At 41.5% G+C, this 26,349-nt stretch overlaps 1 protein-coding gene across 4 annotated transcripts in view; it reads right to left on the bottom strand.

The window, feature by feature from the left end:
- The window catches only part of BICD2 (BICD cargo adaptor 2), a 162,063-nt gene that overhangs the window by 49,341 nt on the left and 86,373 nt on the right, over nt 1-26,349 (bottom strand). The window contains exon 1 of one of the 4 annotated variants that reach the window (XM_043551016.1): nt 19,480-19,556. The exons of the other annotated variants lie outside the window; for them this stretch is intronic. Coding sequence (XP_043406951.1) covers nt 19,480-19,500 — 21 coding nt within the window. The 5' untranslated portion in view covers nt 19,501-19,556. Of the gene's footprint in view, nt 1-19,479; nt 19,557-26,349 lie in introns of those variants that run through there. 4 annotated transcript variants of the gene reach the window in all.

The raw sequence follows: 26,349 nt of genomic DNA, 5'->3' as shown, positions 1-26,349 counted from the left end.
TCCAGCCAGGTAAAGCCTGGAAGAGGTAACTGACTTGGGAACCAGCTCAAGGAAGGAAGCACAGGTGATGGGGGTAGAGGGGACAGGCACATGGGTCTCATACCTCCCCCAGATTTCTGCCAGACTGGGAATCGGGCTGAAGAGACGTGCCTGGGAAAGGCACCAGCAGCTAGCGCTCCCACTGAGCCCCACTAGGTGGCATCAAGAGCAGGGAAGCGAGACCAGGTTAAAGCAGGTAAAATATAATAAGTGAGTCAAAGTTTGTAAATTCAAAATGATAGCAGAGATGTAATAATCTGCCAGTTTCCCAAAAGTCTTTTCAGGGTTACCCAGAATAACTCTGGGAATCTCTGTCTTCTCGTTCAGTTATTTTACGCTGTTGGAATTCAAACAGTCCAGAGATGAAAGATTTTCCTTTGAAGCAGTACTTAAAGCTTCTTCTTCGGACAACAATCTGCTAAATGCATTTACACACACAATGGCCACTAGCTTTGAAATTAGTATTTCCTGTTACAGACCTTAAATCCCTCATTAGCATTTCACAAGATTCCTTTGAGTAATTTAGTTACAGGGTTATGCACAAATGCAAATGTTTGTAATAGCAAAGAATAGGGTATTTAACTAGTTTTCATGAATTGAACACCTGAATACATTCTCATACTAGCACACATTTTAATGTAGGGTTATCTAAACAAATTATAGGGGTATACACAATGTAAGTGCAATGTAATAGCAGACCATCGGTTACAGATAATACAAGAACATTAGCATCTCTTTTGATCTCTACTAGCATAAGAGTGAATTAGTATGAATACATACTAATACACTTAACACTTCTTTGATAATCACAGACAAGTAAATTGGCCTATGGCTCTGGCCTGAGCTAGTCTGTCAGCATCACAGCCTGTTACAGTTGATTATTGAAAAGAAAGCTTTGCTTTCCCATTGTCTTTATACAATCTTCTCTTTGTGTCACTCCAAGACTATCAACAAACCCAGTGTTTATATCTACTTGGAAAAATCACTCTCCCTCTATTAGATAAGTTGTATCACAAGCCATGCCATCATGCTGTAAAAAATACAACAACAACAAAAAACACAGTGTGGCTCAGCACTCTAATCACGATTGGCATTACATCCATTTTTGGGTGATGAAAGCACAAAAAGGAGTTAACAAAATCAGTGACCTAGAAGGTAAAAAAAAAATCATCTTTTTGTCACTCCCAGGGTTATCAATATGTAAGTCTACCTAGCAGGCAAGTTTATAAATATATGCACTGTGTAGCTGCTTGAGAATCCTAATTAGCAGTAACACCACTACCCTAAAGGCAGGTATCTTTGAAATATAACACAACAATTTACTTAAACTAGTTGCATCCACCTATAGATGTACATTAAAAAAAAACCACGATAAGATGCCTAGATTTGAAAGTCTGGGCAATGGATCTTAGAGCTGACATCCCCCAAAAGCATTGTCCAAAATATGAAAGTCATTTAATCAGACAGCAAGAATTCAATCTGTGTTCTTTGGGTTCATTGAGCTGTCTTGACCACTGTTAGATATGGCTGGTATTGCAGATGAAGCCCACGTGAATACACATTCTGTCATGTCAACATTGTAGGCTCCTTAGGGCAGGATCTGCTTCTTTATTTTTGGGTCAGATTCAGTTCTCCCACTGTGGTAAACTGGCTCAGAGCAAACCTTACATGTCACACTTATAAGTTTGCTCTCTCACTTTCAGATAGCCCCAGTTGCCATAGCAGATGAATAGCCTGAAAAAAAATATTCCAGTTGTATATTTGGTATTTCATGTAAGAAAAATATTTTTGGGACATAACCAGTAATTTTCTCATTCTCAAGTCTTCAGCCTTTCCCAGTTTCACAGCATCACTAGTGGAAAGATGCATAAAGAGATTGCAAGGGACTGTGCCTTTCTTTATCATTGTACAGCAGCTAGTATACTGAGGTCTCAACTGGAAATAATCTCCTAACCATTGCACTAAAAATCAGCATGAAACCTGGGAAGACCATTCTACCTGGCTCAGTGCAGTAGGCCTCGTCATAAATTTCAAAAAGCTGATGAGGTGGTAAATACAGATTAATGTTTCTATCTGTTTCAGCAACTAGCATCCCACAGCAATGTCCCTGCAACCTCACGCTAAAACTCATTTGTGGCTCAGATTACATAGACTACCCATCTGTTTCTGGGTGCAATTCCAGGGGTTAATTTTGAGCCATACGGCTCTTTCACATCCAAAAAACCCACTATTTAGGCTACAAAGCCAATGTTAGAAGATGCCAGATTTACAGCAGCCCATGCAACTTCAATTCTGTCTCCTGTGCATCTATTCTGGGCACTAAATAAGGTAGAAGTCCCATGGCAAATAAATAAAGGTAGGAGTCCCATGGCAAAACAGCATGTGATCATGCAGTTAAAGACCACCATCATACAAAAGGGGCAAAATTAAGGTTGCACAAGAAACCATAAATTTGGCTTTTCCTAACTTTTGAGTGCTTGACTTAGCCACCTAAACATTATTTTAATTAAGATTTTTAATGTAATTTACTATGATTTTTTTTTAAGTGGAAAAAAAGTAAAAACAAATTCTGCTTTGTGCCTCTATAAAAATCCGTTCACACCATGCATGATCAGGCAGGCTTGAAGCCTGAACCTTCAGCAATGCTGCAGCACAGATGGCTTGAGCGACAGGACTAACTACGTAGCTGCAAGCAGAAGGCTTTTATCCCAAAGGTGGGAGATGGGCTGCTAAGCCCATGGACTGTGTCCAAGGTGGCTGAGGGGATTCTGGCCATTTCTCCCCCCTCTCTCCAGAGGTTGGAGGAACATTTCTGAATTTTTAAATTTTTGTTTTGTTTTGATAGCACTTTCCATCACAAAGTGTCCAAAACGATTTCCAGCTATAATAGGTAGATATTTAGATACTCTACTTGTATATTAGGGAGGCATGGGAGAAGTGCAAAGATAACTTAGTCATCTTTGCCCCACCCTTCCCCTCCTTACTTGCACAAATCTTACCTCAGACAGAGGTGAAGATCTAGCCATGTTATATTATATTATATACACATTACACACACACACAAAATATGTTATTTTGGTGGTGAAGTCAAGCACTCCAAAGTTAGGAAAACCCAGGTTTATGGTTTCCTGTGCAACCTTATTTTGGTTCTCTTGTGTGTATGCATTCTGACACCATCTTTAATTACACACATGTATATGTATACAAAATATATACAATATAAAGACCTCAGAAATGGAAGCATCTCTGGGATGAAGGCTGGCAAGCAAATGACACATTGTACAGCAATGACCTGTACTCCTCCCGGTCCACAGAAATCAGGATGGCAATTTAGATTTTATATATACTACAAAGTGACCATCCCCCTGTTATAAATGTATTCTGGATATTTCTAGCTATAACTAATTTATGGATCCATTACTAATCCCATTTAGCTATTCATACCTGTAACATACGCTATTCGTGATCTCCTGTGTTTTGTTTACATTCTGTTCATTATTTCTTTTCTTGTACTATAGGATTCAAACTAATCAAGTGTTTTCACCACCGTTTTCTTACCACATTCCCTCCCCCAGATACTCCATATAGATATTATGTAAATGTAATGCAGAAACAGAAATTAATACCAAAAATATTGAAAAAAAAATGTGTGCACAAACTGTCTTACCACTGATCTAGGAAATTTGTTCAACTATTTTCCTTGAAATTTTGCAGGGAGCATTATTCATAAATGTTTAGTAAATATCAAATATTTATTCGTGTGCCTTTATTTATGAACACACATCAGTCTATCTTGCAACCCACAAAAGCGAGGCCATGAAATAACTGAAATGGACATTCTACAAGAACAGGATGTTCCACTTATTGTAAAGGCACTAAGTAAAAATCTACAGAGAACCCACAATCTATAGATTCCAGCAGATACAAAGAAAATGATTAAGAAGTAGCCTGGTTGAGCCATAGACATATTAGCACAAATGCACTCAAAAGTACTGTACAATTTAAAAAGTTTAATTTTCAGGAAATATAGCAAAAGTCATGTCCAAATAATAGCAGCAGAAAGTGTTATGTCATACCTGATGAGAACAATGATCGTAGTACATTTTACAATGTTTTTATCAGTGTGTGTTTGCAGTCTGAACAAGTTAACTGGAGGAGAAATATGAAGTGGACATTATGCCAACTGGGTAATTAAAAACCAGGCATGTGCTCCTGTTGAAGTCAGGGACTGCAAGTGGGACTTGGTCAATCTTCTCGGAAGCGGCTAGGTTTTTAAAACCAGGTATGATAGGAAACAGAAGGTAGTCAAAAATATTAAAGGGGGTTGCAGATCACAGGTTTTAAGCACAGTGTGTCACTAGCACCCAATACACCAGAGAGGAGCAGAGTTCTTAGTGCTCCCTAATTCTCCCACACACCATTAGGCAGGACTCAAGCTGCTTAAGTGGAAAGACTGCTACTTTTAAAAAGAAAATAAAAAATGCCACTTGTAGGAAGGCAGAGGTCGCTTGGGGAATTACATTACACCACCCCTTTTTGATCCTGCATTTGGTACAACCCTTCATGTGTTAATGCTGCTCTTTCTTACTAGCACTATGTTCACTTCAACAATGAGTTTAGTGCTATTAGAAACACAGTGGGTCCTAAACTACATGTTAAATGTCCATTCAAACCTTAACCTGATTTCATTTAGGGGGAAAAAATTTTGAGCAAAAAAAAAAAAAAAAAGATATATTATATCCAGGTCAAAGCCTCGCTTCCAAGCCATCTCATTAAAACTTCACCTCTTTAGAGAAAATATTATCTGTTCCTTTAACAATGAAATAGGCGTAAGGTGCCTGGCTCAGCAGTTAGTATTTAGCACAACAGGCTCCCATGCAGGAGTCTGAACCAAGGGCAGATTCCAGCAAAAGTGTCTCACCCTTCTGGATTAGCAAAGGCTGGGAGTTCTACAAAAGCACCTCCCGCAGCCTCTAACAGAAGAAGCAGCACCTACTGTGATATCCTGTGGATATTCTGTAAGCGCTGTTAAAAGAAGACCTAAGTGAATGTTTCATGATGCAACCCAAATCTCACCCGTCTTTAGGTTTTGCTACAAATCCTAAAGTCATGCCAGATTTGCTGAGATTCATGAACCTGGAGCCAACTTCTGAGTGACCCTGGATCAATTTCTGGTTTCTAATGGAAACCACACCAAAAGGTTTGCACAATACCTCTACAAACCAAAGACCTAAAATAAATGCAATCTGGCAGTCTTCCTGGGACAGACAGGATGGGTTCTAAGACACAAGAACCCTACAGGAGGGAAATAAAAGATGGGAAGGGGGAGGAAGAGAGAGAAGGTCCTCTGGGCTCCAAGAGGGGTGGTGTGCATTACCTTTCTTCCCCCTCCTGAACCCCCCAGAAAGCAGGGGACAGAGTTAGGGATAACCATTCCTCGTACATTTTACCATGTCTAATATATAGCTCCTGCTACCTTTAAAATATTTTAACAGCAGCCAACTTTAGGGGTGAATGTGAATGACTGGCTTCTTCCCTGTCCCCCTTGTGTCCAAACATCTAATTCCATGGAGAGTAACAAATACCTTCTTCATCATAGCTGCTACTCTCTCAAATAATTCTGTTATTTCCAAGGTTTACCTGCGTAGCTCCAAAGTTTAGTCACAGCTTATAAACTCTTTAAATAAATAGCTTTTGTGACACTGTAACATTAAAGAGAGGTTTATTGCAACAGTGGAAAACAAAAATATATACCATCATGGATTTCTGTTCTGTGCAACATTATAGCTTCGCTTAATTAAAAAGTGCCAAGAGCAGTAACCCCATAGGCATTTACATCTTCTATAATTTCTTAATCAGCACAAAGCCTTGCTATAATACAGATATTTGATTAGCAACTATTGCTTAATACATAGTTAATACATAATTAACACATCAGATTTTTTAACCCAATCAAAGAGCCAAGTTTCAAAGCACAACCCCAAACCCTTTATTTGTCAGGGCTAATAAGGAGAGTTGACATCTGTGCACATGCAGCTGGGACTACAGACACATCGCTGTCTGTTTTCTGTCAGCTTTTATTTGTTTGTATTCCTTGTTTGACGATCTTGCCTTGATCAAGTAATCTATGCTGTCTTCAGTCACAAGCCTAAATCAAAAATGTCTGCTGTGGCATTCTTCCCACCTCACTGGTTACCACCACCCACGGGACTCCATCCTGGGTCAGTAATCTGCAGGTTTGTTTACTATGGGGTTTTTGGTAGGTGGTTTAGGGGTGGGGGGTTTGGCACTGGTGTCTCTATACTAATGCAGCTGCACCAATGCAAACCCCTAGTATAGCTGCAGTGCACTAGTGTAAAAAATGACTTGCACCACTGCCGTTACATTGGTGTAACTACAGTGGTGCAAACAAGCCCTCATTGCAGGTAAGTCCTAGAAGCAAAGGGTTCCACATATCTGAGGAAAACCAAGCACCAGTGGTTTTCTGATTTGCTGATAATGTGGGCTTGTCACCTGCAAAATCGCATGCTATAAACGAAAAGCACAAAATTTCATCCAGTCACTGTTTACACATTTTCACACTTTATTAAAAGAAATGACCTCATGATTTCAAATGCAGCTTTTGGGGTGTATACGTGTGTCCAAATTCTATACTGCCCTTCCCCCCAAGAGTGGGAGTGTGCAAGCAAAATGCTAACCCAAGCATAATGACAGTGGTGTGAATGGCACAGTGTGGCACAATTATTATAATCTCTCCCTCCCCTGCACTGTACTGCTTGCTAAGAACAGCTAAACTCCAGCTGCTTTTCAAATCTGACATTTAAATGATTGGCAGCATTCCATGTCCTTCGTTTTAATCAGGAAGGGGTTTAACCCTTCTTAGGCATGCTAAGGGAACAACGGTCTATTTGAACATTAATGGTGTTAATTCAAAGGATTTTTTTGAAGGTCTTGTTTTGAGAGAGATTATATGTCTCTGCCAACTTGGCAGTGAGGGAAGGGATGAGTGTGCTGTGGGAGCTTTATAAGAAAGGCACACCTGCCTAAAAACATGTCTTTGGAAGATCTTTATTTGCCAAAAGACAGGCATCTGCTTGCTTCTCAGTTTGTGGTAATCAGCAATAGAAAAAGTAAAGTTAGTCAATCATGGAAGCAACACACAGTAGCATGGCAAGAGAACCAAAATGAAGCACAGTGCCCAGAAGATATCAGAGCAATACCTTAACTATTACGCACTTTAGTCCAATTTGCCTCACAGCAATGTTATCTTCTGCACTTATCAAAAGATATCAACACCTTATTATGAAACGAACAGCAGCATGACTTCACACGTTAAAAAATAAAAAAAATCTTTGCCCTAGTCTAATCTCTTACCAACAGGGTGCGTGTGAGAATCAATGACACTGTAAACTCCATCAGCACTAGATTATGGGCTAAATCTTTAAAGTTACTTCGGCACCTCCCTCCCATTGAAATCAAGATGAAGTAAGCACCTAAACAGCATTAAAAAATCAGGCCTTTTGATTTTAAAAGATGCTGGACAAATCAAAGAATGTAAACTAACACAGAACATTGAGTCCAAACCACCAAACCAAAACCCCAATACAGCTGTGAACAAAAGGGAAACAGGTATGACTTCAACTTTTGTTAGAAGCTTCAAGCTAAACCCTGGTCATTTAAACCCCGTTTTGCCAGTCCACTAACCCACACATCCCTATCCCTTACCTTTAAAGGGGCTTCCATGTGTCCTACTGTCACCCAGTCCCTCTCCTCTGAATTGTCTTCTAGCTAGCCAGCCCATTCACTGGGATCTTCAAGAAGTGCCAGATGGCCACTACCATACATCAATCAGGGGCCGGGGTTTCCCTAGCTACAGTACAATGGATTGTGGGGTGCCTCATCCTTCCCAGGCTCATTCATCTGGCAGAAGCAGGACTGTTTCTTCTGCCATTGTTCCTCAATGAGTGTATTGAAAAGACCAGGACAGACACCTGAGAATTCAGTGGATAGAAAGGAAGGCAGACCAGTTTTCTTACTAAAGGATTCACTCTCAAGTTACTCCAAAAATCTTTTAAGTGCAGGGCGCTCTCAGCCCTGAAAATCCCAGGACACGAGACGCAAGCCACCAGGGCTGAAGATATTGGGGGGGAGGAGGGGGAAATGAGGAAATTGCAATGTTCCTATTCAGTCCTGCCTCTCCCTGCAGAGGAGCTGAGTTATTAGAGGCTGGTAGGGCTAATCCCAGCAGTCAGCCACACTATTAGACAGTTCCAGCTTGCAACACCACCTGCTGCCACAGGGGGACTCCTGGTGGGGCTGAAGTATTTGGGCAGCAAGCAGAGGGACTGTGTATAAAACAGAGTAGAAACTTCTTAGGGGCTAATTCAGATTAGCCCTTCCAGAGACAGGGTATGGGGTCTATGCTCCTACTTCTTGAGGTCAAGTAAGGACAGAGGGGGGTAGAATAAAGGAAAGTGGTCTTAAGCCGGAGGAATTGGTTCTCACTCAGCCTGATGGTACTAGGCAAGTCTCTGAGTCAAGGAGGATTCTAAGCCTGAGCGGGGAGTCAGGTGGAAGCAGGAAGGGTTTGAGGGCTAATTTTTGAGTCAAGAGAAAGGAAGGGATTCAGACTCCGGGGGGAATTCAATAGGAGGGAGAGCTACCAAGCAGAAGAAAGTTTCAGGGCAGTGAGGGGTTGGTCAAAGAAAATTGGGGATGAGGTTCTGGACTTGCAGAGGGATGCGCTGGCTTGGTAGGGCTGAGTGTGGAGAAATGAAGGAGGGAGAGAGAGAAAGTGTTAAAGCAGTAGGGGAAGACAGAATAAGATCCGAGGGGCAGAAGTCTATGGAAAGGAGAGAGAAAAAAGAAAAGGTCAGGAAGGGCACAGAATAGGGAGGGGGTCACATTGCTCCTTAATATAGTACTTCTCCATTTTTTATTCTGAAAGGGGCCTCTCCTTCTTTCACACCTCCCCACCAACATCCTTCACCCCCCACCTACGTATTCTCCTGTGACACCAACTCTCCCACTGTCCATATTTTAGTTTGGAAAATGTGGTCCCCCTTCGGGAAGGGGGGGAAGGTCTGATGTATGGAGGTGGTAGGAAAGAAAGCAGTGGAGGGGTCTCTGCTACCTGAAGTCCCACCACTTATTTTGGTCACCAGCTACCACCATCTCCCCCTTTACACTTAATAGAGAGAGGGTTTCCAGGGACTGTTCAGAGGAGTCACTTTTAGGCTTTGCATATATACCGTTCAAAGTGACCTAAGTCTCCACAGGACTCAGCAGCTTTCCTGAAATCTTCAAACAACATATAAAAGAGCTTTGAAGCATAAAAACACACAGTATGATTCACAGCTGATCAGAGGTGAAATTCGGGCCTGATTGAACTCCCACTGATGAAAGCTGGGTCCAGGATTGCACCCCAGGTGTCTATAGTGAGCATGACATAACAAAACAGATTGCTAAGCCACTCTGATGCCTAAAATTTCCTGAATGACCTAAGTTTAGGGACATATATCCAGATAACCCTCAAACAGTCTGACACCTCATATTATATCCATAGAGAAACTTTTGCTTTTAGATCAATTGATGGGAAACCTCATTTCCACTCATGAATAGAGATCTTAAGTAACTTTTTTTTTTTAATTCTGGTTTTGAAGCTCCTGGATTCACATATTTTAGATGTTACATTCCCATCTGAAGCAGTTCATTGTTTAGACAAAAGTGCTGGCGAGAGATTAAGAAGGGAAACTGATAATTGGAAAACAAATTTGTAAGAACACTCAGCATTCAGAAGACTTGCCTGCCATTTCCCAAGATGCACTTTTGTTCCAGAAATAATGGTTAGCTGATAGATCAGGGCAAAATCGCACCCTACGAAAGCATTCAGGGAGGATATGGACACATCATTTTATGGTCAAAGAGTAACAGTCAAAATTGATGTTTTGTAGAAGGTCAAAGACTTTCTTTTTTAGGAGACAGGAAACAAAGAGAGAGAAGACTAAACACACATACAGAAAAACAGAATGAGCAATAAGCAAGACAATGGGAATTGACAGCCAGACAGATATAGAGGGTGTATAGAAATTGGCAATGCCACATCTGTACATCCAGATCTAGCATCTCATGCTGCCCCCACAAAGAATGTGTCTATATAAAATAAGTGCCACGGCAGGTTACAAATTATATTTTAAACTACACAAGAAGTCAGATTTTAACTCAGCCAAAGACATCTGATTCTGTGCCTATTATAAGAGATAATTTCCTTATTTTAGTTCAGGGACATTCTCCTCCCTGTGCCCTTCCCCATTAGAAAATGGTAGTAAAAAGCCCAGGAATGTGGTATTGTTCTACCCAGAATAAAAAAATATCTGGTGACTTTCAAAGACAAAGGGATACCAAGCAAATGTTGAAGTAGCACTATTAGGGTTCTGAAATAAGACAGCACTAAAGTTCCAATTTCCTGACTGAAGTGTACAACGTAGACCAGTGACTCTCAACATTTCCAGACAACTGTACCTCTTTCAGGAGTCTGATTTGTCTTGTGTACCCCCAAGTTACAACTCACTTAAAAAGCGCTTGCATACAAAAATCAGACAAAAATACAAAATTTACTGAAAAATTTGCTTACTTTCTCATTTTTACCATATAATTATAAAATAAATCCACTAGAATATAAATACTACGCTTACATTTCAGTCTATAGTACATAGAGCAGTATCAACATGTTATTGTCTGTGTGAAATTCTACTTTGTACTGACTTTGCCAGTGCTTTTTATGTAGCCTGTTGTAAAACTAGGCAAATATCTAGATGAGTTGATGAACCCTTTGGAAGACCTCTGCGTACCCTCAGGGTCCATGTACCCCTAGTTGAGAACGACTGACCTGTTTATTACATTGTATTCTCTAACCGCAAAGTGTTTGTAATCTGATGTGATAGCTTGAACAATAAACTAAAGAAAGGCAGTTTCTCTTTCCAGAAATTGGCCTACAGCCTTATATTTAGAAACAGGGTCTTTCCTTTGGTTATTGCCAGACTGCTGCATATAGCATGGCCCTATTCACATACTCAAATCAATTAGCATTTTTCTCCATGAGCAGATCAAGGATTATTCTTCTGATTCTGTGCATGATGGCTCTCCCAGCAAATCACAATCAACATGACTGTCAATGATCTCCAAACTGTTCACTGGAAGTGGAGTGAAGATGATTAGTCTAAATAATAATAAAGCAACACTCAAGATGGAAACAGAAGATTGGATTGCCCAGTCTAGCTCCCTGCCAGCGCAGGATTTTTCCCTACAGTGTTTTGCCCAGTCTAGTTTCAAATGTCTCAGGTGTCACCATTTCTCTAAAAAGGCTGTTTGTTCTTCAGGCTAACAAATCTCAACATCAGGAAGTTCTTCCCAATATTCAGTAAAAAGAAAAGGAGTACTTGTGGCACCTTAGAGACTAACCAGTTTATTTGAGCATAAGCTTTCGTGAGCTACAGCTCACTTCATCCGATGAAGTGAGCTGTAGCTCACGAAAGCTCATGCTCAAATAAACTGGTTAGTCTCTAAGGTGCCACAAGTACTCCTTTTCTTTTTACGAATACAGACTAACACGGCTGTTACTCTGAAACCAATATTCAGTGTGAGTTTTCCCTGACTTAATTTCAACCCATTTTCCTAGCTATGTCCCTCCTTCCCTCACCCAAGCCCCACATATTGAATTCTTTAACCTTTCCTCAAACCATTCTTTTGAGCCCACTGATAATTTCGGGCCTGGTCTACGCTTAAAATTTCACTCAGTATAGCTACACCGCTCAGAGGTATGACAAATCCACATCCCTGACCAACGTGGCTAGACCAACCTAACCCCCAGTGTAGACACAGCTAGATCAACAGAAGAACATGACTGTTGACCCAGCTACTGTCACTCAGGAGGTGGCGTTCCTACAGCGATGGAAAAACCCCTTCCAAAGCTGTGGGCTGCACCTACAGTATAAGGTTATGCTGGCAAAACTACAGCACCACAGCTATGCTGCTATAGTCCCAGTAGCACAGATGTAGCCTCTGTTGCTCTTCTCTGCACTCTCTCAAATTTGTCAATGCCCTTCTGCTAGTCAGTTGCCCAACTCTGAATGGAAAATCCCATGTGCAGTTTTATTATATCCCTATAGAAAGCAACTACTATCTCACTGCTCCATGGTACGATCCCTCTGTAGCCCAACACAACATTGCCTGTTTTATTTTGCTGTCATATCCCATTGTAAACGTGTGTCTAGTTTGTCTCCTCATATCTGTAAACATATATTCCACTTTAACTGTCTCAAGCTTTGCTGGTTAATTAATGCCTGGCCTTCCTCTACTCTGAGATCCTAAAGAGTCTAACCTATTTTCTCTTCTACTCTAATATTAAAGACCTATTTTAATGTCCATTAATCATTGACAACATTCTTGTCAAGCAGATTTGAAGTTAACTCCACCTTCTGCAGCAGTCTGGGAGAAGATTCTCAGGAATTTAGTGCCAGACTACACAAATTAAGAGAGATTCGGGGAAAGTCTTTACAACTAACAATGTTAACAGGGCAGGAAGTTATGAACTGAAGAAAGATGTCACAGGGTACATCTGACCTATCAGTGTAACTCTGTCATAACTGATATATGTAAACAGTTAAAGTTTTGGCTAGGTGTAAACTCACATCATCATTGTATTTGCCTTAAAAGAAAAAAATCTACCAATATAGTAAGAAGCATAGTTTTTGCAAGCTACCATATCTCTGGGATGTAATATGGGCTTAGCTTATTCTATTTAATTCTGTTGAGATTTTAACTCATAACTACCTGACCTGGACTACATCACTGTTTAAAATTGCTTATAATGAGTAAATACCAAAACAACCCATTAGGCTGAACTGTATTCGTGACACTTCAAGGTGTTGTTATAATCAGGGGAGTTATGTTCAGGGATGTGTATAAGGTTCTGATGGAGGGAGTTTGGGAGTGAGAGGAGTGTTGGAGCTCTATACTGTGTGCTCTATACTACAGGGAAAAAACAGTTACCTACCTTTGTAACGGTTGTTGTTCGAAATCTGTGCTCATGTCCATTCCATTCTAAGTGTGTGTGCATCAACGTACACAGTTGTCAGAGACTTTTGCCTTGGCAGTATCTGTAGGGTTGACTGTGGTGCCCCCTGAAGAGCCGTGCTCATGCGTCGGTATATTAGGCACCGCTGACCCTACGCCCTCTCAGTTCCTTCTTGCCAGCAACTCCGAAAGAGGGGCAGGAAAGTGGGTAATGGAATGGACATGAGCAACACATCTTGAAGAACAACAGTTACAAAAGGCAGGTAACCATTTTTTCTTCTTCGAGTGCTTTCTATGCTAGGTGACTCACAAGCAGTATCCTTGGAGGTGGGCTTGGAGTTCACATTTTGGCAGTTTGTAGTACTGCTCTACAGAAGCCAGCATCGTCCCAGGAGAGCAGCCGCCATGAGGAGGGCCCTCAAGCAGATATCTGGGTCCTTTTGGGTTCTAGGTTGAAAGTTTTTACAGATTTGACACTTGTCCTTTCTATGGGATTCCCCCAATACTTCAAGCAACTGTTGTGGGGGGTCACTGATAGGCATTGGCCTGCTGTATGTCAAACATGGTTTGAAGCTGGTAGAGCGGGGCATGCCCTGCTCTGGAGAGGGAAGCCCAACCGGGCCTCTAACTACCAACTAACCTAACACTTAACTTAATGGCTAACTATGTACCTACAAACTACGTACAAAGAAGATAACAAAGGCTGTAAAGAACCGCTAATGCTCTTGTGATCTGCAAGACAAAGTGCTTCAACCAACCATCACGGGTGATAAGAAGGAACTGAGAGGGCTTAGGTTGGCAGCGCCTAATATATCGATGCATGAGCATGGCACTCAAGGGGTCACCACAGCCGACCCTACGGATACCACTAAGGCAAAAGTCTCCGACAGCTGTGCCCATGGTCACGCACACACCAGAATGGAATCAACATGAGCAAGCACTCAAAGAACAACAAAAACTTAAGATATTAAACAGTGTCATATGAAACCAGAAGAATACGGTCAAACCCAGGCTATGCTAATGGGTGCTCAGAGCTGGGTGGTGAGCACACAAATTAGCTCTGCAGTGAAAACATACTATTAGAAAAAGTTATATTGGGTTACTGGATTAAATCCTCTCTTTATCCTCCTTTTTACAGAGACCAAAGTAGTGGCATTTGCTTAAAGTCTAAACGTGCAGCCTTACTCATGCTGCACAGCCTCTCTGACTTCAGTCGGACTCTTCACCTCAGCTACAGCTGAAGCTGTACTCCAATTTCTGATGAGATTAACGGTTCCAAAACTGGAGTCACCTAGCGTTCTAGTTTCAATAGCCAGCACCATTTTTCTGGCTTCACAGATACTGCAAGTTTCCTTGTGAATAATTATCCAACCCTGAAGACTGCTTGTAGTCCAGTGTTTTTGGGAGCCAGTGAATAAAAAGGAAGTGACTAACATGTTTTTTGTCTCTCTAGCCACTTTTATAAACTGTTCAGCAGGAGATAGCCCTTAAAAACATGCTGATGATTCACTAAAATAACTTCAGGTTTATTATAATCAAACCAACTGCAGATAAAGTCTGCTGCCCACTTTTCCCAGTTAAGCTCCAAACAAGTCTCACAGCTCTTTGTAATTTACAGAAACAGATGTGGAGATGTAGCAATTTGGACACTTGTCAAACAGTGACTAAATGTTGTTTCCAGAGATTTCCTTTGCCTTCCTCTCCTTTTTTTTTTTTTTTTTTACTGGGGGTGTGATCTTCCAACTAACAAAGACCTCAGAAAGAATCAATACATTCAAATCCGTGGACTTTCGCTTCACTGGATAGGTATTGGGTGGATCTGAAAATGTTAGTGTAATGCACTCTAAGGCCTTGTCTACACACAAAAGTTGTACCACTAATTGTCCCAATATCTAGTTCTACACTGCTTTAACTATATTAGTAGCACAACCCCCCTAGTGTGGACACTGTTATACTGGTCTAGAAGTTCTTATGCCAATGTAGTTGATTCCCATGAGGAAATAAACTGTGCCAGTACAAGGCATCTTTATACTGATTTACCTGTATTCACACTAGAGGTTGTACTGGGTAACTAGTTTGTTTTACCCAAACAAATCACACCCCTAACTGAAATAGTTGTACTGGAACAAAATTGGTGTATAGATTAGGTATATGCTGGCAATGCAGACACTACTCCCGGTCATGTCCAAATCCACTTTCACTGAATGGATGATAGAAAAAAGCTGCTTTTTTCTAAATAGCACAGAAATCAGAAGCCTGGCTGGAAACAACAGAGAAAGGTGTGACGTTAAAGAAGCTCTGTTACAGTGGTTATCAAAATGTAAGGAGTCAAGTTAAAGGCACTAAAGATTGACATCCTGAAATCTGCGTCACCAGATGTCCTCAATTCTTTTGTGGAAGTTGAGTGCTGCATCTATAGCTTGGCTTCAGTGACTGACTGGCCGCTCTCCTGAAACTGGCAGTTGCAGCGCTAGTTACTCTCAGATGAGGGGATGTTTTTTATGTTGTAGACAACTGTTCGTTAGACCCCAGACTGACACCACCAACTCTTTTCACAGAGGTCATTAAGTTAGTTGTCACGTGATGGCAACTTTCAGCCACTTTTGAAAACGACTAGATTCAACCAATTATCCAAAAGATGACAGGCTTATTATTCCCATTACCATTCCCCTGACCTGGTCTCTGTTTAATGGAAAGGGGAGCAGGAAAACCAGAACCACCACACGCAGCAGGAAGCAGCCATTTCCTTAACTTGCCTTACCACACGCTTTCCCCTTCAGCCATGCCTGTTTGGACAATGGATAACAAATTAAAGAGAGATATCAGCTTCTGACACATGAACGAATGATAGCTTTGACTCAGTGCAGTGCAAACTATCCCAAAACTTCAGTAAATCCTTCATTCTGGATTGACAACACTTGTCAGAACAGCAACAGACCTCTCTCGTGAGCAATAAAAAGACAAAACATGGTAGGATTTCAAGAGTTAGCCCCATATTCCTTTGTGACTGAAGGAGAGAATAAAAATTAAACAAACTTGTGAAGAACACGGATTTCAATCCCTTTCATCTAGGAAGAGAACATCTGACCTGCATTTACAGACCGGATCCCCATGTTCAGCCACCAACCCAAAATATTATCTTACATGCAAGAGAGTTGAGAGGGATCTGGCTTTAAGATTAAACTCGATAAGTTTATGGAGGAGATGGCATGATGGGATAACATCATTTTGGTAATTAAATATTCATGGTAAATAGGCCCAATGGCCTGTGATGGGATATTAGATGGGGTGGGATCTGAGCTACCCAGGAAAGAATTTTCTGTAGTATCTGGCTGGTGAATCTTGCCCATATGCTCAGGGTTTAGCGGATCGCCATATTTGGGGTCGGGAAGGAATTTTCCTCCAGGGCAGATTGGAAGAGGCCCTGGAGGTTTTTCGCCTTCCTCTGTAGCATCGGGCACGGGTCACTTGCTGGAGGATTCTCTGCTCCTTGAAGTCTTTAAACCACGATTTGAGGACTTCAATAGCTCAGACATAGGTGAGAGGTTTTTCGCAGGAGTGGGTGGGTGGGTATGGCCTGCGTTGTGCAGGAGGTCAGACTAGATGATCATAATGGTCCCTTCTGACCTAAATATCTATGAATCTATGACATATTAGTAAGGTATCAAAACTAGGGTATTTTGTGGAATTTCTTTTTCAACCTGACTTACAAAATTGCTGTGAACGGCATAGGCACAGAAACGAATATAGGCAGTAAGAAGACAGAGAAATGAACAATAATAATTGGTATAAGAGCTGGTGCAGTGAAAGCACAAGTCAGTACTATGGTGACCATTCACTAACAGAGTATTTGTGCTTCCTATTTGGACTATTTTTTGTCACGTTCCTCCCTCATCCCTAACACCAACCTAAAATGGCTTGAAAAAATATCTTAGAAGCAGTTCTGGGTCAGTTTGCTAGCTGCCAAGCTACTAAATACAACTGTTTTTCTTCAAGTACACTACAGTTACGCTTTAGAATGTACTATACATGCTCTTTCCTATTTTCAAACCTGTGCCTCTCAAAAACACGCCAAACAAATCTTACTTGGAAATACTGCCAGAGGCCACTGTCCCATAATGGAGGTAGCAAACCCAGAGCCACGAACCCAAAACAGTGCCCCTATTTTCTGTGGCCTATAAACTGTAATACTGCTGGAGTTTGAGAAGAAGATTTCATCCAGCAGCAAAAGAACACTTTTAATAATGGTTTGCCAGGTTATTTCAAGCCACAGTCATGCTGGTTAGAATGTTCTCAGTCACACTACATTGTGTATGTAGTTTTCAGATCAGATAAAAGATTACCTCACAGGGGATTGTTTTACTTTTCCAGAGCTTATGCTGGTCAGAAAACCCTGAGCAGACAAAGGTCAAAATGAAGGTCATAAGAAGCCATCATTTAAAAAGAAAAAAAAAATAAAAGTGTTATGTTCCTTGCAGTGCAGCACCACCAATGGTCACATACCAGCTTACTTAAAAGGGGCGCAATTCCCAATTCACCTTGAAATCTTACCACTAACTGAACCTTTGAGACTCTTATTACATAAAAAACAATAGATTAATAAATATCATGGCAAAAATCTCTGCGCTGACGAGTTACTTTAAACCTGGAATTTGAAAATATGCAGTACAGTTAAAGAGTAACGTGCATCTCTTTGAATTTCCAGCATCAATTTATTTTTCAAAATTCTGACTCTTTGGGATGCAGCCATTACAGGAAGAGAAATGCTGTTGTTAACATCTTTCCCCTGAATATATCAGTGCACAACAACAATGGAGAAATCAGGAGCAGATGCCTCCTGGAATACATGCAAAGCAAATCAATTGAATTTCCATGACAATTCATCTTCTTTGAAATGGATTTTATATTATTTCTCAAAGGGCTACAAATGATATATGCTACTTCCCCATTGTAAAAATAAAAAATTCTCATCGTTATCAAAAAAAGGGGAAGTTGTCAGTGTAAAATCAACTCCAATGAAGATAAAAGGTGGGAAGAAAACAGCTGCCATCTGTAACCATCTGCAATATGCTGAGACAGCACCCAGCAGCGTGCCTGTATCATACGGTTATCACCATATTTGAACTTCCTGTAATGAACAAAAGACAGGCAATTACTCTGCCCATTTACCCAGACATCCCTTCCAGTGCTCTAGAGTCAATGGGGGGTGGGGGGAAGAGAGAGAGAGAGAAAAAAAAAAGAAAGAAAAAATTCACACTGTGACCCTTCTAATTCTTTCAATATGTTGGGGTGATAAGGAATCCAGTCTTGCAGATCACATTTGATAGGCTTGGTTCCTCTGGGACATCGACCTGTCTCTGGCATGCTTTTATGAAAGAGCCTTGTTAGTCCACAAACAAAAGCTTTCAGCCAAACAGAGCTTTGAATAGTCAGTTTCAAGCTCCATTAATGATTTTAAAAACTGCATCGTCTCAATAGGCTTTCTTCTAAACCGTAAATAAATAATGCTTTCTTCAATAAATTGAAAAAAAAATTCACATTAAAATACTATGTGTCCACTTGCTAGAGTATTTTGTTTGAATTTTTAGGCCCTCTCTCGTCCCACAGGTATGAATTCCAGAGGGAATCCAGTCTATTTTGTGAGAGTATTAAGGATCCAAATGTGTTTTTCCTGAAATTGGTGTTTGCCATGGCATCCTCTCTACCTCCCCAAACTGTTGTGCAAAGTGCTGTGTGCCAGATGTATGCTGCCCCTCCCCTTCAGAGGGTGCATTTCACAGTGGTGAGATACATGCATGCTTTCTAACACATTTTGGGAACTTTTGGAATGAAAAGCAATATATAAATGTAACTTCTTTAAAAGTGTTTTCTCCCCCTAGGAAGCATGAAAATGGAAATGAGTGATGTGAGATATCAAATCCTCCCCACAAGGAGGAAAAAAAAAAAAAAACAAAACAAAACAAAAAAAAAGAAGGGAAACTGAATTCAACCCTGAAAAATAATCAGAGCCTCTAAGAGCAAAGTGACTTGAGAAACTGTAACTTTGTGCTTTCACATGTCATACTCAGCTTGGGACAGCAATCTAAAGAAAATAAAGACAGCTACATCTGCTGACTCCGCCAAACAAATTTTTCAAATATGGCTATTTCACTAAAATATCAGGAAGAGGGTAGGGAGCTGCCCAGCTGTGGAGAGGGTTGAGATTTTTTCGTTTGTTTATTTTCAAGAAAAAGTATCTAAAAACCACAAAATTTTCAAAACGTTTAAATAAATGAATTATGAAGTGTTTTACTGTATTTTTGACCAGCTCTATAATATACTCAGTCCACTCTCTCCTTCACTTTCTCCATTATTGCTTCTGCTAACCTTTACTCTCCTGATTTTCATCTCCCTCTGGCTGTGTCTGGACTACCAATTTTTGAGCCCTGGTATAAGCGTTAGTGTGGCTCAGGCACTGTATAAAAGACAAAGAAGATAAAGAAAATAAAGGCATAAATAACACTTGAGCCTTGTTTATACCAACAGTCAAAAAACCAAAAACAAACAACAAGCACCACACTAAATTTGGTAGTGAAGAGAGAGCCTCTGACTGCTCCTTTAGCATCTCTGTAATGGTCCTTTTCCCCCTCTCTTTTCTACCCTTCATCCCCTCCTCTTATTCATCTACATTCCCTCTTTAGGTGGCCACCTCTGCTCCCACAGCTTCAGCCTCTACACCAATGACAAATTTACCTCTCAGCTCACACCCTTTTCCCTCTTGTACCTTCAACTGTTTCTGGTCTCCTAGGTGTCTTGCTAGAATCTTCAGCTCACTCTCTCCAAACCTGTTTTCTACTTGACCCATTTACTACATTTCTGTATCAAACTTACCTATGCAGGTCAGTCCTTTTCTTCCACAACCAACACTGACAACTCCACTGTTCTTCACCTCTTATCCACCTGCAACCTCTTCCCACCCACATTTCTCCAAAATGCTGTTGCTAAAGCTGTCTCTGTTTCCCACTGCTCTGATCACATCACCTTCCTTCATGAAATCCTTCACTGGTCTCCTGTATGTCAGGAGCTCAGAAACAGATGCCTCAATCTCAATCTCATTTACATCTCTGATATGATCTCTCTTTTGCTCTTCGTGCACCACTGTTTCCTTTCTTCTTTTTGCTTCTTGCATCCTTTTCTAAAACTTAGGCCATGTCTACATTACAACGGCCCGGCTACAGCGCTGCAGCTATGCCGCTGTTGTGCTACATCGATGGCAAGGATTTTTCCATCACCAGAGTTAATCCACCTCTCCAAGACATGGTAGCTCGTGGTATCTACAGTGGGGGTTAGGTTGACCTAACTATGTGGCACAGGGCAGGAAATTTTTCACAGCCTGCAGTGATGTAGCTAGATCGATCAAATTTTTAGGTACAGACCCAGGCCCCAGCTTCACACCTACTCTCCTATTCTTCTATATTCTATTTATCATTAAGCAACTCCTCTTTCCTCCTATAAGTCTCTTCCAGGACTTTCTACTTTGTTCTCATAAATCTTTCTTCCCCACCCCTTACATGAACTGTTTTCCCACGTCCTGTCTTGTCTATTTTATTTTGATTATAAAATCTTCAGGCTAGGGAATGAGGCTTACTCCGTCTGCCTGCCTGCAGTGTGTGCACGCAAATTTATGAGGCTATATGACTAACAACATCTTCATCCTTACCTCACCTCATTGTGTTGCAAATTGGCAAGTTGAGGCCTTTATTTTCAGTTTCCTGGCAGGTGCATCTGAACAGAAGTACTATCTCAACTTGGATTTTTTGTGTATTTTTTTTTAAAAGAAAAAAACCTCAAACAATACTAAATTAAAGAGACCTATATGAATTAGGTAAATAGTTTACCAGTTTATTTGAGAGGGGAAAAACAGAGGATAACAATACACAAAGGACTAATCAGCATTTTAGCTATAAATCCTACTGGGAAAGAGAAGTGCACCCATGACTTTGGGAATACTCTTCCCATTACTTATGATGCTAAGGCAAGTGCTTATGGGAACTTGGAGGACTTGAACAATTGCCCTACTGTGTACTTAGAGAAGAGCACCAGACAGTGCTGCTATAGGCAGACGGGCGCTTTGAGTCTAATAGCCGGCTTAATGGGCTACCATGGTGACAGTGTTGGCACCTAAAAATACACACTTGCTAGAAATCAAAACACAGACAAACTGCTATGAACAGAGCAGGCTCTGTGCTTTTCAGCAACATCTTTCCCATCTCCAGTTCTGTATTTTAATGTCAAAACTCAAAACCCAGGAAACTGATCTTGAATGGGTGACGCTGTCACCTCTAGGGCTCAAGTAACTAAAGAACCCAAGACCACTGCCAGGCACCTATGTGAGCTGGGCCTATTGGGAGCCTTATGGGGGGAGTGGGACCAGGATATTGCACTTCTATGAGGGCCCAGGGCAAACCTGAAGCTTCTGACCCTGAGGGGTTGCCTTAGTCTGGGGTCTCAGGGCTAGGTGAAAGAGCCAGTGCTGCCCACAGGAAGCAAACCCTTGGCTGATCCCTTAGGGCAGTGGTTCTCAAAGCCGGTCCGTCACTTGTTCAGGGTAAGCCCCTGGCGGGCTGGGCCAGTTTGTTAACCTGCCTCGTCCGCAGGTTCAGCCGATCGCAGCTCCCGCTGGCCGCGGTTCGCCGCTCCAGGCCAATGGGGGCTGCGGGAAGGGCGGCCAGCACATCCCTCACCCCATGCCACTTTCCGCAGCCCCCATTGGCCTAGAGCGGCGAACCGCGGCCAGTGGGAACCGCGATCAGCCGAACTGGCGGACGCGGCAGGTTAACAAACCGGCCCGCCCCGCCAGGGGCTTACCCTGAGCAAGCAGCGGACCGGCTTTGAGAACCACTGCCTTAGGGGAGAGTGATCCAGAGAGGCAACATTTTGAGAGCCCCAAACACAGGGGCTTTTGCTCTCCCCGTTGAGATGTTTTGCCACAGCAGCTGTCTGGGAGGGTTCCCCAACCTTGGGCATTCCCTTTCCTCTGACTGCCCCAGGCCTTTGTGCCTGAAGCCATGCTCCAGTTCAAATGGTAAAAGCAACAGGAGGAAAAGTCCCGCTCCAGCACACTGACCTGAAAGCCCTCTACATGACTTTTTCTAGCACCGCTGTTGGCTGGGGAAGACGCTGCAGACTCCTGCTGCTAAAAAGGAGAGGATCCGAGTGCTATATCACACTGCAAATGCTGCTGGCACTGAGCAAATGCTGCTCCTGCCTTAGGCTAGTGCCCTCTCCCTGTCGGAAATGCTGCTTAGAAAGAGGGAGAAAAAAAAAATCCTGCCTGGTAAGCAGGCCCAGAGAGAGCGCCTTCAGAACATCTCTCTGCCCTTAAAAAAGGCAGACGTCTAGGCTGCAGACAGTACATAAATACTGTCAACAGGAGGAGTTAGTGTGCAGCCTAGCTGGGCATGGCAGAAGTCACCAAAGGGAATTGCTTCCTCGAGTGTGAGTTGAAGTCAGAAAGCTTGCCCATCAGTACAAGGCTGATGTAGCACTGGATACTTATGTGGAAGAGAAAAGGGCACTAAGTGCAGTGACTGGGCTAATTCCTTAATACAACATTAACCTGCTACCCTACTTCGCCTCCACAGTTTTTTTGTCCCCATAGGAGAAAGGGTTGGTCTTAGGAAATAAACAAAACTGTCATGTACAAAATGTTGCTCCTCTGCAAATATACTTTTATAAAACTCTGTGACTCCTCCCCAGGACGATACTTTTGGGAGGGGAAAAAAAAAAACTGTCAGCATTAACCATGCAAAAAAAAAAAAAAAAAGTAAACAAAAACTAGGTGGAATTGGGGGAGCAAAGGGAGAAATCCCTGCAGGTAGCAGAATCAGGAAACTGCATTTTGTAAATTATCCTGCGGTTTGACATGCATTTTCTCTATATAGCGCAGCCAAGCGAAGATGACTGATAATACAGAACAAAGCAACACAAAAAGCTTCCTTAGGAAAATAACTGCTACTTTATGGTTTTAGAGGAATGACGCTTGTTCATACCTTCCTGATAACCCTGAATAAGAGAGTTTTGTTTTTCAAGCATAATTTTCTGCTGATTATATAGAGCCATGTCATTTTAGCCTGCCTAGTACTTAAATAGTTTGATTTTTTTTTAAACCCAGATACTGAAACAATACAGACAATTGTTTTGAGATATATTTTCTTCCTCGGTTTATATAACGGAGGCATCTTTCCACTTTCCATGCTCTTCTGGGAAAGCACCACTCAATTATTTTTTGGCTCCTACCTACTGTACGTGGCTAATGTTGAGGGCTGGAATAATCCGCTTTGCAATCCTACTGCTAAAATGCAGAAGAGATGAAAGAAGAGAAAAGGGAGCGGTAATTACTAATTGTTCAGGAGGGGTCCCTTCAATGACTCCTCCAGGGCACAAGAGCTGCTGAGCTAGCTAATGGCAGCACTTGAACTCTCATCTGGTAACCACCCTGTCAACCTGTCTCAACAGGACTGAACTAGATGACTCAACGGAAAACGGTCAAAAGCACTTGGATCTACTCCAGCAACTTCAGGTGTACCAGAGGTCATTTTTTCCTTAGCAAAACACTGATCACCTCCACATGAGTGCTTATGAGAAGACAGTTTTATTGCACATCCCCTTTTGGACACAGTTTCTGATGGTGACAACAGCATGAGGTAGATGTTTGTTCTAGCTCTTTAGACTGAAAATAAAGTATACATTTTTAACAATGAGAAGAATTAACCATTGGAACAACTTACCACAGTCATGGTGGATTCTCCATTGCTGACAATTTTAAAATCAATATTGGATGTTTTTCTTAAAGATATGTTTTGCGCATTATTTTGGTGAAGTTTTATGGCCTGTGTTACACAGGAGGTCAGACTAGATGATCACAATGGTCTATTCTTGCCTTGGAATCTATTAATTATTTTAGGCATCCAATGTCAACCACATCCTGCTACATTACATGACCACTAATATTGTCCAATATAAGTCAAGATGAGCTGCTAATCAGCCTCAGTACAACCACTTCCCTGTTCTATTATTGAGGATAGACTGATCTTTCCTTTATGTTGAGATTAAAAAAAAAAAAGGATACCAGGTTGACAAGAATGGAAACTGAAGGCCTATATCCACACAATAGGTCACTGCATGGGTAGTGCTAGCTTCCCACACCAACCCTGCCAAATATATCACTTCTAAAAATGAGACTGGGATTCAGTCTCCTCGTCCATCAAATTCTCGACAGTTTTGCTATACGGGCACCGCCACTAGGAAATGGACTGAAGCCATTTCAGATCTCGTTGACAAAACACCCTCCTTCATCAGGTGACAAGTCACTACCAGCCTGGACCGGATCTGAAATGAACAGAGAGGAGGCAAACAGCGCTCTGTTCCATTAGAGATCTCAGGAGCCAGCCCATTCCTTTTGAAGAAATCTGTCTAATAGTAGTAAAACAGAACTTCCCAAACATACACACTGAATGGGCCAAATCCTGCACAGGGACTCTGACAGGTGATAGGGGGAGAGGGGCAAATTGCAGTAGTGTCTGTGACCTGGCTAGTTCTCCTCCACAGTGGATGTTAGCCAATGGATCTGTCTGTACAGTCATTGACCAGTTAGCCACACCCCATGCCATCTATGTTGCTGTTGAGAGGGATAATTCACAGGGAATGGAGTCTTTTTTTGAACTATGGTCTGGTGTCTGTCTTTCTATGCAAATCTAGGGCTGTCTATGCCTGCATGGTAAATGGAGTGGGGAGACTTTCCTCACCAATCAACAACTGCTGTTGCATAATCTCCTCCAATTCTCCCCTATAATGGCTTTGAATAAACTCACTTATATGTATTGTATCCATAATCTTTATAGAAAGAGAAACCTGTATGTCTCTTCCCACTTACACTCAACCAAGCAGCTAAACGATTTAGCTATTCAACCCACTGAAGATGATGATGACGAAATAGGAATTGTTTGAAGTTTTGCCATTTCTTGACCCACCGCTTTGGAAAATGGTGAGTCTGTCAGGTTAGACATTTGCGGCATTTTGACTTGGCTCCAAATAGACTGGAGAACTTGTGAAAGCTAATACAACATTGTTCATGCTGCCTCAACATTAGAGCTATTAATGGTAATTACAGGATAGTTTAAATTTAAATGTGGTGCAGAAGCAAGCACCTTCACAGGGGGGGGGAATCCTAAAATATATTAGCCAGCTGGCCCAGACGTTTTCACTTTAACATTAAAAGCCTTCTGTTATTTTTTTCCTAGCAGAAGAAACAGCTGGGACTTAAATGGGAAAAAGAGAAAAGCAATGAGATGACAGAGAGGAAATGACATACAACCACTCTTTCTAAAGCAGCATTATTCTTAAGTACTCAAACTCATCAGCAGGGGTCTAAATTTTAGAATACACACACACACTATAGCAAAATACATTGTTTCTCAAACTTCAAACATTTTTTTAAATGCAGGATTCCTCGGAGTTTAATAGATCCATTTAAAATTTATGGTCAAACATGAAATTAAATTCTTTACATTATTGTCACAGCTGATTTCTAGTCAGATGTAGAAGGTGAAGAAATTCAGCAGATTTTCCCCACTCCAAAACACAGAAAACTTCAAACTTCCTTTTTTAAACAGAGGAAGAATCTCCCTGAGTTCCCATGAGTGATCTGATGTCACTGTTTCCCTCTTTACAGCTGCTCAGCTCTCTCGGCACAAATCTACAAAAAAAAGTTTCCATCTCATGCAAACAGCATGTGTGTACTGGGGGAGGGATGGACCTGAATCAAGCTAAACAGCTTGTCCTAATGCAAGCATGACAACATTTTATTAATCAACATGATGCCTCCAAGCAAATCAGGCAGAGTTGTTTCAGCATGACAGCACAAAAAACATCAACTGCAGCTGGTGACTCGTTGATTTTGGATTGTAATCTGCCTATCAGCACATTTTAAGGAACATTTGGAATTTCATTAAGTGCACAAAGCCCTGGTGGTGGGGGTGGGCGGTATGACGGGGGAAAGAGAAAGGAAAGGGAAAGGATTTAAACTGATCTTAATGGTAGTAAATAAATACATGATAGCTTTGCATGTGCTTGCAGAGACTGGTTCATATGCTCATGTTGCCTGAGCATATCAGCATGCCTGGACTCCAGCTTTATAGTCCTGAGATCATGGCACAGGATCAGCGATAGAAGAGAGTTAGATTATTCCTGCTCAAT

The sequence above is a fragment of the Chelonia mydas genome, chromosome 7 (genome assembly GCF_015237465.2).
Source record: "Chelonia mydas isolate rCheMyd1 chromosome 7, rCheMyd1.pri.v2, whole genome shotgun sequence".
Taxonomy (NCBI): domain Eukaryota; kingdom Metazoa; phylum Chordata; order Testudines; family Cheloniidae; genus Chelonia; species Chelonia mydas.
This window is presented reverse-complemented; position numbering and strand designations above follow the sequence as displayed.